Source organism: Hyla sarda, unplaced genomic scaffold (genome assembly GCF_029499605.1).
Source record: "Hyla sarda isolate aHylSar1 unplaced genomic scaffold, aHylSar1.hap1 scaffold_810, whole genome shotgun sequence".
NCBI lineage: Eukaryota > Metazoa > Chordata > Amphibia > Anura > Hylidae > Hyla > Hyla sarda.
Genome location: NW_026610837.1, coordinates 119,808 through 131,886, shown reverse-complemented (window position 1 = coordinate 131,886; position 12,079 = coordinate 119,808). Strand labels below are relative to the sequence as shown.

General features: G+C 45.4%; 1 protein-coding gene across 7 annotated transcripts in view; it reads right to left on the bottom strand.

Moving 5' to 3' along the window:
* Positions 1 to 12,079, bottom strand: part of PHF19 (PHD finger protein 19) — a gene marked incomplete at its 3' end in the record, with an annotated part of 45,881 nt that overhangs the window by 22,973 nt on the left and 10,829 nt on the right. For all 7 annotated transcript variants that reach the window (XM_056554626.1, XM_056554627.1, XM_056554632.1 and 4 more), the window contains 2 exon segments: positions 18 to 118; positions 5,684 to 5,779. In XM_056554626.1, coding sequence (XP_056410601.1) covers positions 18 to 118; positions 5,684 to 5,779 — 197 coding nt within the window.

Sequence of the window (12,079 nt, the reverse complement as noted above, 5' to 3'; positions counted from 1 at the left end):
TAACCGCGTGCTCCTACCCTGACAGCGAGGACAAAGATACAGCGTCTGCAGAACCAGGGCTCCAGAATCCCATTTTCTCCGCTTTCCACCGCTGGTATGTGACAATTCTGATGATAACCTGAAGAGGAGAAAACACAGCGGTAAATTGCTGGAGATACAATGAACATGGACAAAACCAGAGCCAAGAAGAAAAGCTGATCAGCTGACACAAACATGGTGGGGCAGTGCTTCTTTTTTTTGGGGGGGGTTGTGGGTGCAAACCTACTGTCATGGAAATATTAAAGGGGTTCTCCACCAGAAGGTGATTTTAGTACGTACCTGGCAGACAGTAATGGACATGCTTAGGAAGGATCTGCGCTTGTCTTGGGGATAAATGGCTATGTTGTGAGCTTACCATTACACTGTGGCTAGCTGTTTGTGAACTGGTATTTCCTGTTTGACTTTTCTTTTTTTGACTACAAATCCCACAATTCCATCTTCCTCCCCCACATCAGCCACCCCACCCATTGAAACATAAATGAGCTGCATCCATTCAAATCAGTGTAGTTTTCAATCAGGGTGCCTCCAGCTGTTGCATTAGTTGCAGATTGATCTCTCTCCCACCAAGCGATCCCTCCACCCATTGAAGCAGACAGGCTAACTTTACAGCCCCTGTAGCATAGTCAAATAAAATAAATTCCTGGAATACCCCTTTAAGTTGTCACATTGCCTTCATATTATGCGATATGGTGTAGACTCATGTGTTGTATACTGGTCACCATAGATGCAGATGTGGTGGTTACTGATGGCACATGGAGGGGTCATATCTTCTGTAGGCTGAATGATGACCTTGTAACCTAATGCGGACTGTATGAATGGGCGTGGCTATGTACTGCATGTGGGAGTGGCTTTGTAAACCCTCCCTTTTGTTAGGTATAAGTAAACATAACTTACACTAGCAAGGGGGATTCTTCCTGATGCTGGTGGGAGAACCGCGTTGTTTGAGCACAATATGTTTGTGCTTCTTTAACTATGGGGAATTCGCTATCCTGGCCGACCCCATTGAGCCCGAATTACTACAACAACACCTGTCCAAGATTTGCTTCAATCCAAGAATAAAATGCACTAAATGTATTAGGAGGTGCAGACCTCAAACTACCCTCGCTGCATCTCTAAGCTACAAACTTTATTCAATAACAGCCATAGTTTAGACTTCTATCATTTATTGTTATAATTTTGCCAATTTATAACCACACCCCCTTCCACTAAACCCCACCCAGTTGTTTCATTACTAAAGAGATGAGAGAGGTGAAAAATTCCAAAATTATGGTGCAAATGTGTCAAATAAGTGGCATACATTGCTTAGTATATTGCTCCGATAGTTACTTTCTATCCAACAACAAGGCCCATCGGGGAAGATTTAGCAAATCCTGTCCAGAGGAAAAGTTGCTGAGTTGCCCATAATAACCAATCAGATCGCTTCTTTTATATTTTTGAAAAGGCCTGTGAATCTTTAACAAAGCGATCTGATTGGTTGCTATGGACAACTCAGCAACTTTTCCTCCGGACAAGTTTTGATAAATCTCCGCCATTGTATCTGTAGATAAAAGTGCCGCTTTCCAGTCTGCTGCAAATAAAGTTCTATCCTCATATGAGAAATGTTCTGTAATTGATACATTAAAAATAGCTTCAAGACTTCCGATTCGGGCGCCATGCTGTAAAGACGCATGGAGGACGAGCTCCCTGCCTTACCGCCAACTCCGGACGAATTTACCTGCATTCTCCAGTCCACTGGCCCCCACTTCGTTCAATTGTCGGGGTAGAACCCATATGGACCGGTACCTGCTACATATGGGCCAAAAATCCAGCACTGGCCGTTATTCATCCCACAAAAGGTCCAACATGGCAGAGTCCCCAGCCTCCAGCAGGGCTTCCTCTCCTGCTCCGTCAGACTAGGATTCGGTTGTGGGGTATTGACTACTCCCGCCTGGCTTCTGAGGTGCCGGAGGCGGTAGTCACTACTATTCAGGAGACCCTGCAGCAGCTCCAGCAGACGGCCTCTCAACATGGGGCCCGCTTGTCTGAGGTGGAAACCAAGGCTGGTGCAGCAGAAGAGAAAGCATATGCCGCTAACTAAAGTCCTCTCCCTAGAGGCTGAATGCCACAGACTCTGGGACAAGGTCAACGACCTGGAAAACAGGTTCCTACGAAACAACCCGAGGATCGTGGGCTTACCTGACTCGGTACAGTCTAGAAATCTTCTCCATGTATGTGAGGTGTTACTCCCCAAAGCCCTCGGTCTCCCTCGCCCATGCAAGGTGGAGAGAGTGCACAGGTACAGGTCCTGGCTCCTGAGCTCGCTTCATAACCCTCCCGTGCCGCAGCGCCATTTATTAATGGCCTTTTGCAGCAAGGGGCTATATACGGATTCACCCGTCTCAGGGTCTCCCTCCCTGGATTGGCTGACATCTGACAACCTTCCCTCTCTCACCAAGGAGGATCGGGTGGTTCTGAATATCCTAGACCGTCCATGAAATACACTGCTCCATAAATAAAGTGATCACTAAGATAACACATCCTGATCTGAATGAACTAATAGTATGAAATCCTTTCCTCTTTACATAGTTGAATGTGATAACAAAATCACCAAATGGAATGAAATGTGTCAACCCATGGAGGTCTGGATACGGGGTGACTCAGCAAACATGGAGGCACAGAACATAGTCCTCATCTGTGCCAATGATGTGAGCCCAACTGATGAGACCACCTCTGTTGAAGAGGGCGTGGGTGGGGCACTCATTCCACTCTACTTTCTCCACTCATGCTAGAGGAGTAAGTATTCTGATTTATAGAGCGAGTCCTTTTAAAGAGTTAACTACCTCAATTGACCCTGAAGGTCGCTTTCAATGAATTTCTGGATGCTTCTTTAGATAAATTCTTGGGGGGTGCAGGCTTCTCCACCATTCAGGCCTACGGGCCTGACACGGATCTTGGGGGAGGTGGGTTTGGTAGATCTGTGGCGCCATCGCAATCCATCTGGGAGACCATACTCCTGTTTTTCTGCTTCTCATAGGACGCTCTCTAAAATTGATCTGGCTATCGGGGACTCAGATAGGGAAAGTATGGTACGCGAGGTGAAGTACATGGCTAGGGGTTTGTCAGACCACTCTCCTATTCGTCTTAAGATTCAGGTTCGCTTGCCATGGAGGTTGAACCCGTTCTGGCTACAATTACTATCTACTTCAGAAATAGTGACTGCTGAGCTGCGAGAATTCATTTCTTTAAATGCTGGATCGGCTTCGGCCTCTGTGGTATGGGACTCCCTTAAAGCGTTCCTGCGAAGTCTCTTTATTAGGGACATTCGTATCCATAAGACCATGACCAGAGAGAGGGGAGAGCGATTGAGGCAAGCGGTAGTTTTGGCGGAAAGTACGTATATTCAGACCCCTACTGAAGCCTTACAAAGTGCATGGGTTCAAGCTCAATCAGTTTATAAACCATTTCTCGAGGAAGCTGCTGACCATAAGCGATTCTTCGTGAAACAACGTTACTTTGAGAGTGGAGAGGGCATGGGCCAGTTGCTTGCCTCCATAGCTAGGGCCCAGCAGGGGGTGGCTTATATAGGATGTCTTCGAGATTCTGGGGGACGGGAGGGGACTGATGATGGTGGGATAACTGAGTCTAATATCCAGGTTGTTACACAATTTAAGTATTTGGGGATCCAGGGGACTCCCTCGGTACATGACTATGTGCAGTGTAATCTAATTCCTCTTCTTGATAAGAGCGCACGTACTAATTTAGTGAAGATGGTGTTGAGTGGGTAAGCCGTTTTTGGCCAAATATAGTGAGAAGGTTCCATTGCACATTCTAGAAATCGGAGCACTTACTAGGCCTCCGGATGACTCTCCTACCACTAGATTACTATGCAAATTATGGGGACGGACCAAAAGTATTCAGGGCTTGGCGGGCTGCACCAAATTTACTCCTCTATGGCATAACCCAGGGCTGCAGGAATTTACCTTTCATGATGCTGTGTTTTGGGAGTCGAAGGGGCTGTATGTTCTTAATCAACTGTGTACTGAGGGGGTGGTTAGATCGTTTGGGGACCTTCAGACTGAGTTCGGACTACCTCACTCCTTTTTTAGATATTTGCAAATACAACATGTGTATGAGGTGCAGGGTAGGTCGGGCTCGCTGGAGATCCGATCAAATGCAGTTCTGGAGTCGGTGGTTACTAAGAGGGAGTCGGCGGGTGTCATTTCCTGGTTACACCGGGAGCTATTGGGCTCCTATCATGATGGCTTCCCTCTGTTAGTGCGAGGTAAATGGGAAACTGATTTGGGTCCTTTGTTTGATGATGACTGGTCTACCGTTCTGGCCTTGACTCCTTATTTGTCTCTCTCAGAGGCAAATCCATTGCCTCAGTTAGATCTGTTGCATAGGGTATACAAGACACAGCACTCCTGCATAGAATTGGTTTAAGATCTGATTCTACGTGCCCTAGGTGCGGTCAATTAAATGCTCATCTAATACATATGATGTGGGACTGTCCCCACCTGGTCTTTTTGGAGGGATGTGCTACTCCTAATTCATAGGGTGTATGGAATCACCTTGTCTTTAACCTCTAGGGTGTGTGTTCTGGGCCTTATTGGGTGCAATTCTGAACCCTCTGGTGTTGAGATTGGGATGTTACGAGTGTTGTACCAGGCAAGAAAAAGTTAATTGCCCAATACTGGATTAGAGCTAGTCCCCCCTCCATTGCGGACTTAACTGTGCGTTTGGAAAAGGGTATATATGAGAAAAGGAAAGCTAATCGTAAATTCCAGGCGGTGTGGGGACCGTGGATGAGTGCTTTTGAGAGACTACCTGATAATCATTATTAGGGTATTTCCTTTGCATAGATGGTTGTGAGGATGGAGTGAAATGGGAGTTATGGTTCTGCTTGAGTGGCGCCTTGTGTTCTGGGTCCGGATCTATGTCTGTACTATCTTTCCTGTATGTTTCTGTTTGTGCCACCAAGACCTCCTACAGACTCGGATTGGGGATCAGATCTCCGGTGGACAACGGGTTGGGGTTTGTTTTTCTAGGGTGGGGGTGGAACTGTTGGGGTGGTGGGTGGGAGTATGGGTCGGGATTTTGATGATGTATGGGTAATTGTTAAAATTGGAAAAAGCTTTAATAAAATTATTTGATTTAAAAAAAAAAAAAAATGATGTGAGCCCACCGGCTGTCACAAACATGTCAGGATCAGATGTAAGATGCTACCAGGGCAGACCGCTATATCACATGACCGTCACAGAGATGGCTGGGCTTCTACCATAGGAAGACAAGTCGTGGCAGACCCTCCTTATACAGACTTACCTCTCCTAAGGTCTCCAACATTTAACGGGGGAAGGCCTCCAAGAGTCAGCATTATCCTGTACTCCAAGTGTCAGCATGTCATTGTCCTATAGTATCATTACCCTGCCCCCCCCCGCGTGTCATAATCCTGTCCCCTCCAAGTGTCATTATCCTGTCCGCTGCCCCCCACCCCCACGAGTGTCATCATCTTGTCGTCCCCACCCCCACGAGTGTCATCATCTTGTCGTCCCCCCCCCCCAGTGTCATTACCCTGTCTCTAAGAAGTGTTATCCTGGTTGCCAAGTGTCAGCGTGTCCCTATCCTGCACCCAGATTTATCACTGTGTAATGAGACCTGCACCTACCCAGTCCGCACTTTCCACATATGAGGATGTCATTCAGCTGGGCTTTCGTCTTTCCCATGCAGATGTTACACTTCGGCTCCTCTCCAGGCACCCCGGCTGTAAACACAACATAAGATAACAAGCGACAATACAAACAATGAAGGAGACAGACATTTTGTATGGTAACATGACTGCAGGCCCATGCTGTAACTTTATACTGTATTATATCAGCATTGAGGATGTTCTTTGGATATATCATAATAATGCTAAACCTCAGTCTATTACCAAAGATTCCTGACTTATAATATCAGCTATGAACATGAGAGGACCTGTGGGGACCACCCTAATATAATAGGCTTGTAGACATTGCGCTCTATCAGGCTGATGCTGTTCTGAATATCATTTGCTTTACCATGAAGTTGCTCTGCGCGGTTTCCATTCTTCTATAAGCTGATCGAACTGCTCCACGACCTCTAATAAACCTGTCATCCCTGGGATTCTATAGCTTTTGGCAAACTACAACTCCCATCATAGGCAAATAGTTTTGGCCAATGTAATGCAAAGTTCCCCAACCTGTGGTTGTCAGGACATAACACGGGATGTGGAGAGCCACAGGTTGGGGGAACGCAGATATAAAGCTTATTCCACTTGCAGGTAGATAGACTGAGGACGTGTCCCATGACATGGCTCCGACAAGCTGTTCATACATCTGCTCCTTACCTGCCCTGTTAGTGTACCTACCCCTGCCTGATTTGTGTAACTCTGTACGAACCGCTTTCTGTCTATATACAAGATCTCCCCCGAGGCTACAAGTGCAGAGAACTTCATGACATGATACAAAGTTGTGATGACTATCTTCCACAGCGGTTGCCATCATACCCTGTAAGAGTGCTGAAGGAAGACCTGTCCACATGTTCACCAAGAGCCATGGCTCCTATAACTTCTGCTATACAGGCTCTGGTCAAGACAAGTTCTTGCTGCGTTTTCCTTGGTAAATCCCATCTTGTGCTGCACTCCTCCAGTCCGATGCTTCACACCCCTGTCTGCCTTATGGCCACATCAATTCACTATGACAACGAATATATAAAAGCCGTGGTTGGAAGGCAACATTGGCCACACTGACAAATTTGATGGTAGCAATACTCCAACCTCCAACCACAACAGGGATTCCAACAGGCGCAATAGGTGAACGGCGGGTTCAGTGAATAATAGATATAAAAACCTGAGGCAGACGCCGGTTCTGGCGTTGAAACGCGTTGTTCTACAATACATTTTATATCTATTATTCGCTACTGCCTGAGTTCCCTTGTGGCTAGCACCGCCATTCACCTATTGCAATCCCTGTTGTGGTTGGAGTATTGCTATATAGGACACCAAGCTATGGTGGAGGGATCGGCTGCATGAAGGTGTCACAAGTCTACATCAGTGTTGTGCCTGACTGGGAGCATAACCTACGGGGTGAGCAATTTTCATATCTTTTTTGTGCTAATTTTCTCACCCCAACTTTATTACACTACGGAGCGCTTTGTGGTTTCTTTTTATAAATTTGAGGGTGGTTTTTAAGATGGACTCAAATATATTGGATATGAAGGGAATGCTGTACGGTGCCAGCAAGATAGTGGTGATTGATTCAACAACCTGATACCACAAGTTATTTGCATTCATCTGTCGTAAAGCCATAAAACCAGCCCCTGCGGTGTGGGACACAATGGACCGCGCATTAGCAATGGTGGGATCATCCTGCCAGCCCACCAAGGTGCACCTCAAGGAAGTTTGGATCAACAGCTGTTAACACACTATGGGACAACAAAGAGGGTCCCCAACCCAAGAAGTCAAAGGGCAAGAGCTGATTCCAATTAAAGTAATCCAACAACATTGTATGCGGATTGTCAACGAGCGGTTCTGATTGGCCATGGAGAGGTCTTGGGATGGACAATGTACGGGTTGTGTGTGTGAATGACTGATATGTTACTTATAGGATGATGAAAGAGAGAGCACTTCCTGCCCTCTTCTTTGTACCCTGATCCCTCAATTAGCACACATACACACTTTAACCCCTTAAGGACCAGGGGTTTTCTTACCTTTATATAAAAAAATAAAAATAAAAAAATAAAAAAAACACCTTGCACCTAAAGATCCATATTATGACATTTTTTTGTGCCAACAAATCTAGTTTGTAATGACATCAATTTACCCGAAAATCTACGACAAAACGGGGAATAAAAATAAAAATAATTGTGCGACAAAATTGAAGAAAAACGCAATTTTGTAATGTTTGGGGGCTTCCGTTTCTACGAAGTACATTTTTCAGAACAAAATGCCCCCTTCTCTTTATTCTGTAGGTCCATAAGATTACAATGATCCCCGAATTATATAGGTTGGATTTTGTCGCACTTCTGGAAAAAAAATCATAACTACATGCAGGAAAATTTATACGTTTAAAATTGTCATCTTCTGACCCCTATAACTTTATTTTTCTGTGTATGGGGCGGTATGAGGGCTAATTTTTTGCGCCATGATCTGAAGTTTTTTGCGGTACCATTTTTGTATTGATCAGACTTTTGGATCACTATTAATTTTTTCATGATATAAAAAGCAACCAAAAATACGTTATTTTAGACCTTGGAATTTTTTTGCGCATACGCCATTAACCGTGCAGTTTAATTAACAATATATTTTTATAATTCAGACATTTCCGCACACTTTTTATTTACACTTTTTTTTTTAATGGGAAAAGGAATGAACTTTTTTTTTTTTTGCAATGTTATAGCCCCCATAGGAGACTATAACACTGCACACACTGATCATTGTTATCCCATAGGAGACCATAACACTGCACACACTGATCATTGTTATCCCATAGGAGACCATAACACTGCACACACTGATCTTTTACATTGATCAATGGTTTCTCATAGGAAACCATTGATCAATGATTCTGCCGCTTGACTGCTCATGCCTGGATCTCAGGCACTGAACAGTCATTCGGCGATCGGACACCAGGAGGCAGGTAAGGGGACCATCCAGGTGTCCTAAAGCTGTTCGGGACCGCCAGGGTGAAATCTTGGCGTCCCGAACAGCCCCCTGAGCTAGCTGGGGGTAGTTTCACTTTAGACGCGGCGATCAACTTTGAATGCTGCATTTAAAAAAGTGTTAATAGCAGGTGGCACCACGATAAGTGCCACGCGCCATTATCCACGGGTCCCGGCCGTTGTTAGAGGCCAGGCACAACCCACTATGACACCGTGGCCCCGCATTATAGAAAGGGAAAGGACCCAGGATGTACAGGTATGCCCTTGGTCCTTAACATACACCCCTATAAAGATCCAGTTGTCCTCAATCAATTAGTAAGGCCCCCCAAAACAAAGCAGTTTCTACAGCTGTAGTCTGTTCCCAGCTTCTGCATTCACTGTCACCTGTCTCTTCATTTGGGCATGTTGTCTACACTTGATGCCTTGTTGCATCCCTGAAACGTCTTCTCTAAATGGTTTCATAAAGGGTATGATCACCAAGCAGCCAGCCGCCTCCTCACTACACCCCCAATCCTTGCACATGACACTATGGAGTTATATCTAACCCATTTAGTCATTGAATCCTTGTGACTGCTCATTCACACAGATTCCACTCTGAATGGGCTACAAACTGGAGTTATTGGGCACAGACAGGAAAATGGCATTTTATTATATACTAGCTGAGTACCCGGCGTTGCCCAGCTTTTTCTTCCTAATCCTTGTTGGGGAGGAAAATTTATAAGGAAGAAGCTTTTGACTCCATATTCCAACCCCATATCTAGTACTCCTATGCCAACCAAATATCCCATCCTCCTATGCCAACCAAATATCCCATCCTCCTATGCCAACCCAATATCCCATCCTCCTATGCCGTCCCCACATCCAGACCTCCTCAGGTGGGACTGATTTGTGATGAAGATATTGTAAGCTGAAAATAGAAGCGGGCGTGGCTTTGTGGGACTGGGCATGATTTGCAAGCCAGAACGATGCACCAAAGAGTATAAAAGGGGTGGGGCTTAAACAGTGGGCTTGTCCGTGAGATTGTGTCAGTCTGGCTTGCAAGCCACACCCTTTCACCAGGAGATGCAGAGCGGAGCTTGTGGAATAAGGTACTGGAAGTCCCATATACTCGCAAACAAAAACAAAAAATCTTTTATGTAATGGTGTAGGTAAGATTTAATTTAACTATCATATTTTTGTTTGACATAAGTAATGTGTGTACTAGGTATTATTGAAATATCTCCAGCTGTACGGAAGTTATGTGGGAACATATTTACCATTGATTTGCATGGGACTTTAAACAAAATCCCCGCCCCTGTCAAATGGGGGTGAGTAAGGGTTAAATCACCAATCCTATGTTTGTTGTTGACATATAAGTAACATGTGGCCAAGTTTCATGTTAAGATCTTTAGCGGTTTGGACGTGATTCGGGAACATAACACGTAAAGTTATTATAACACGTAAAGGAGGAACCAATCTGACTGTCCATGTATGGAGGAGGGGGAGACAGAAGTCAGCCAAATGTTTCTCAAGCTCTACGGGCACCTTTACTTGTAATTTAATTCTACAACAGGTTTTCTACTTCCAATAAGATGTTTGGGGGCTCTTCGGAGCCCAGCTGTATACAGTGAACATGTGTAGTGGTGGCTGAATACCGATATAGTAGTCGGCAGACAACCTGGGGTGCAGGAGAGTAATCCAGCGCAGTGGTGGAGGGTGACCATCTGGATATTGATGGACTTGTTATGGGGCGTGCAGAGGGGATAGTCTCTGTGGCTGCTGAACTCGTCGCACTCCTGGCCACATAGGGGGCAACAGCTGATCAAAAGATTTGTATGTTGGCGGCCATTGATGGAAAAGCATCCCGCACCCACCTTGTCAGAGGGGAGCTGACAGCCTCCTCAGTGGACCACCACAGTTTTGGGAAGTTTGTCGACAGGATGGATCAGATCCTGATAATCTGATTAAGATGGGGGATGATTATGGCCATATATTAGCACAGTATGCACCCAAAAACTTACAAGATCAAGTTCAGGACTGAGGAAAAGTTACCCAAGGAACCCTATGTGGAAGCTACTAAACTGGTGGAGGAGTCTTCGAACATTATTTTATATCCTAAAATGTATTAAGAACGCAGAATTTTTTTTTTTTTCATTTTTGTGTTTTGACTCCTTTAACCTTTTTTTATATCTTTATTTTTTCACCTACGGATTTATTTTTTGAGCCATGAGTTGTAGTTTTTAACAGTGCCACTTAAGTGTAATTCTGGCGTTTTAATTATTTTATTCCATTTTTGGGATGTTATCTGACAAAAAATAAGTAAATAAATAAATAAATAAAAATCAGCTATTTTGGTGTGGAATTTTTGATGTTCATGGTTCATACCAAATATGTTCATTTATCTTGTAACAATTTTGGTTATATTAAAAAAAAAATATTTTCATATTTCTTTAGCCCTGCACCTCCCCAGGGCCTATTTTAAGACATCAGTCAATGGCTTACACTGTATATACTCGAGTATAAGCCGAGTATTTCAGCACGATTAGTGCAGCTCATCCAGGATGGCACAACAATGCGAGATGTGACAAGAAGGTTTGCTGTGTCTGTCAGCGCAGTGTCCAGAGCATGGAGGCGCTACCAGGAGACAGGCCAGTACATCAGGAGACGTGGAGGAGGGCAACAACCCAGCAGCAGGACCGCTACCTCCGCCTTTGTGCAAGGAGGAGCAGGAGGAGCACTGCCAGAGCCCTGCAAAATGACCTCCAGCAGGACACAAATGTGCATGTGTCCACTCAAACGGTCAGAAAAAGACTCCATGAGGGTGGTATGAGGGCCCGACATACACAGGTGGGGGTTGTGCTTACAGCCCAACACCGTGCAGGACGTTTGGCATTTGCCAGAGAACACCAAGATTGGCAAATTCACCACTGGTGCCCTGTGCTCTTCACAGATTAAAGCAGGTTCACACTGAGCACGTGACTGGAGACGCCATGGAGAACATTCTGCTGCCTGCAACATCCTCAAGCATGACCAGTTTGGCAGCGGGTCAGTAATTGTGTGTGGTGGCATTTCTTTGGGGGGCCGCACAGACCTCCATGTGCTTGCCAGAGGTAGCCTGACTGCCATTATGTACCGAGATGAGATCCTCAGACCCATTGTGAAACCATTTGCTGGTGCGGTTGGGTTCCTCCTAACACAAGACAATGCTAGACCTCATGTGGCTGGAGTGTGTCAGCAGCTCCTACAAGAGGAAGGTATTGATGCTATGGACTGGCCGCCCGTTCCCCTGAATCCGATTGAGCCCATCTGGGACGTCTTGCTCCATCCACCATAGACTGTCCAGGAGTTGGCGGATGCTTTAGTCCAGGTCTGGGAGGACATCCCTCAGGAGACCATCCTCCACCTC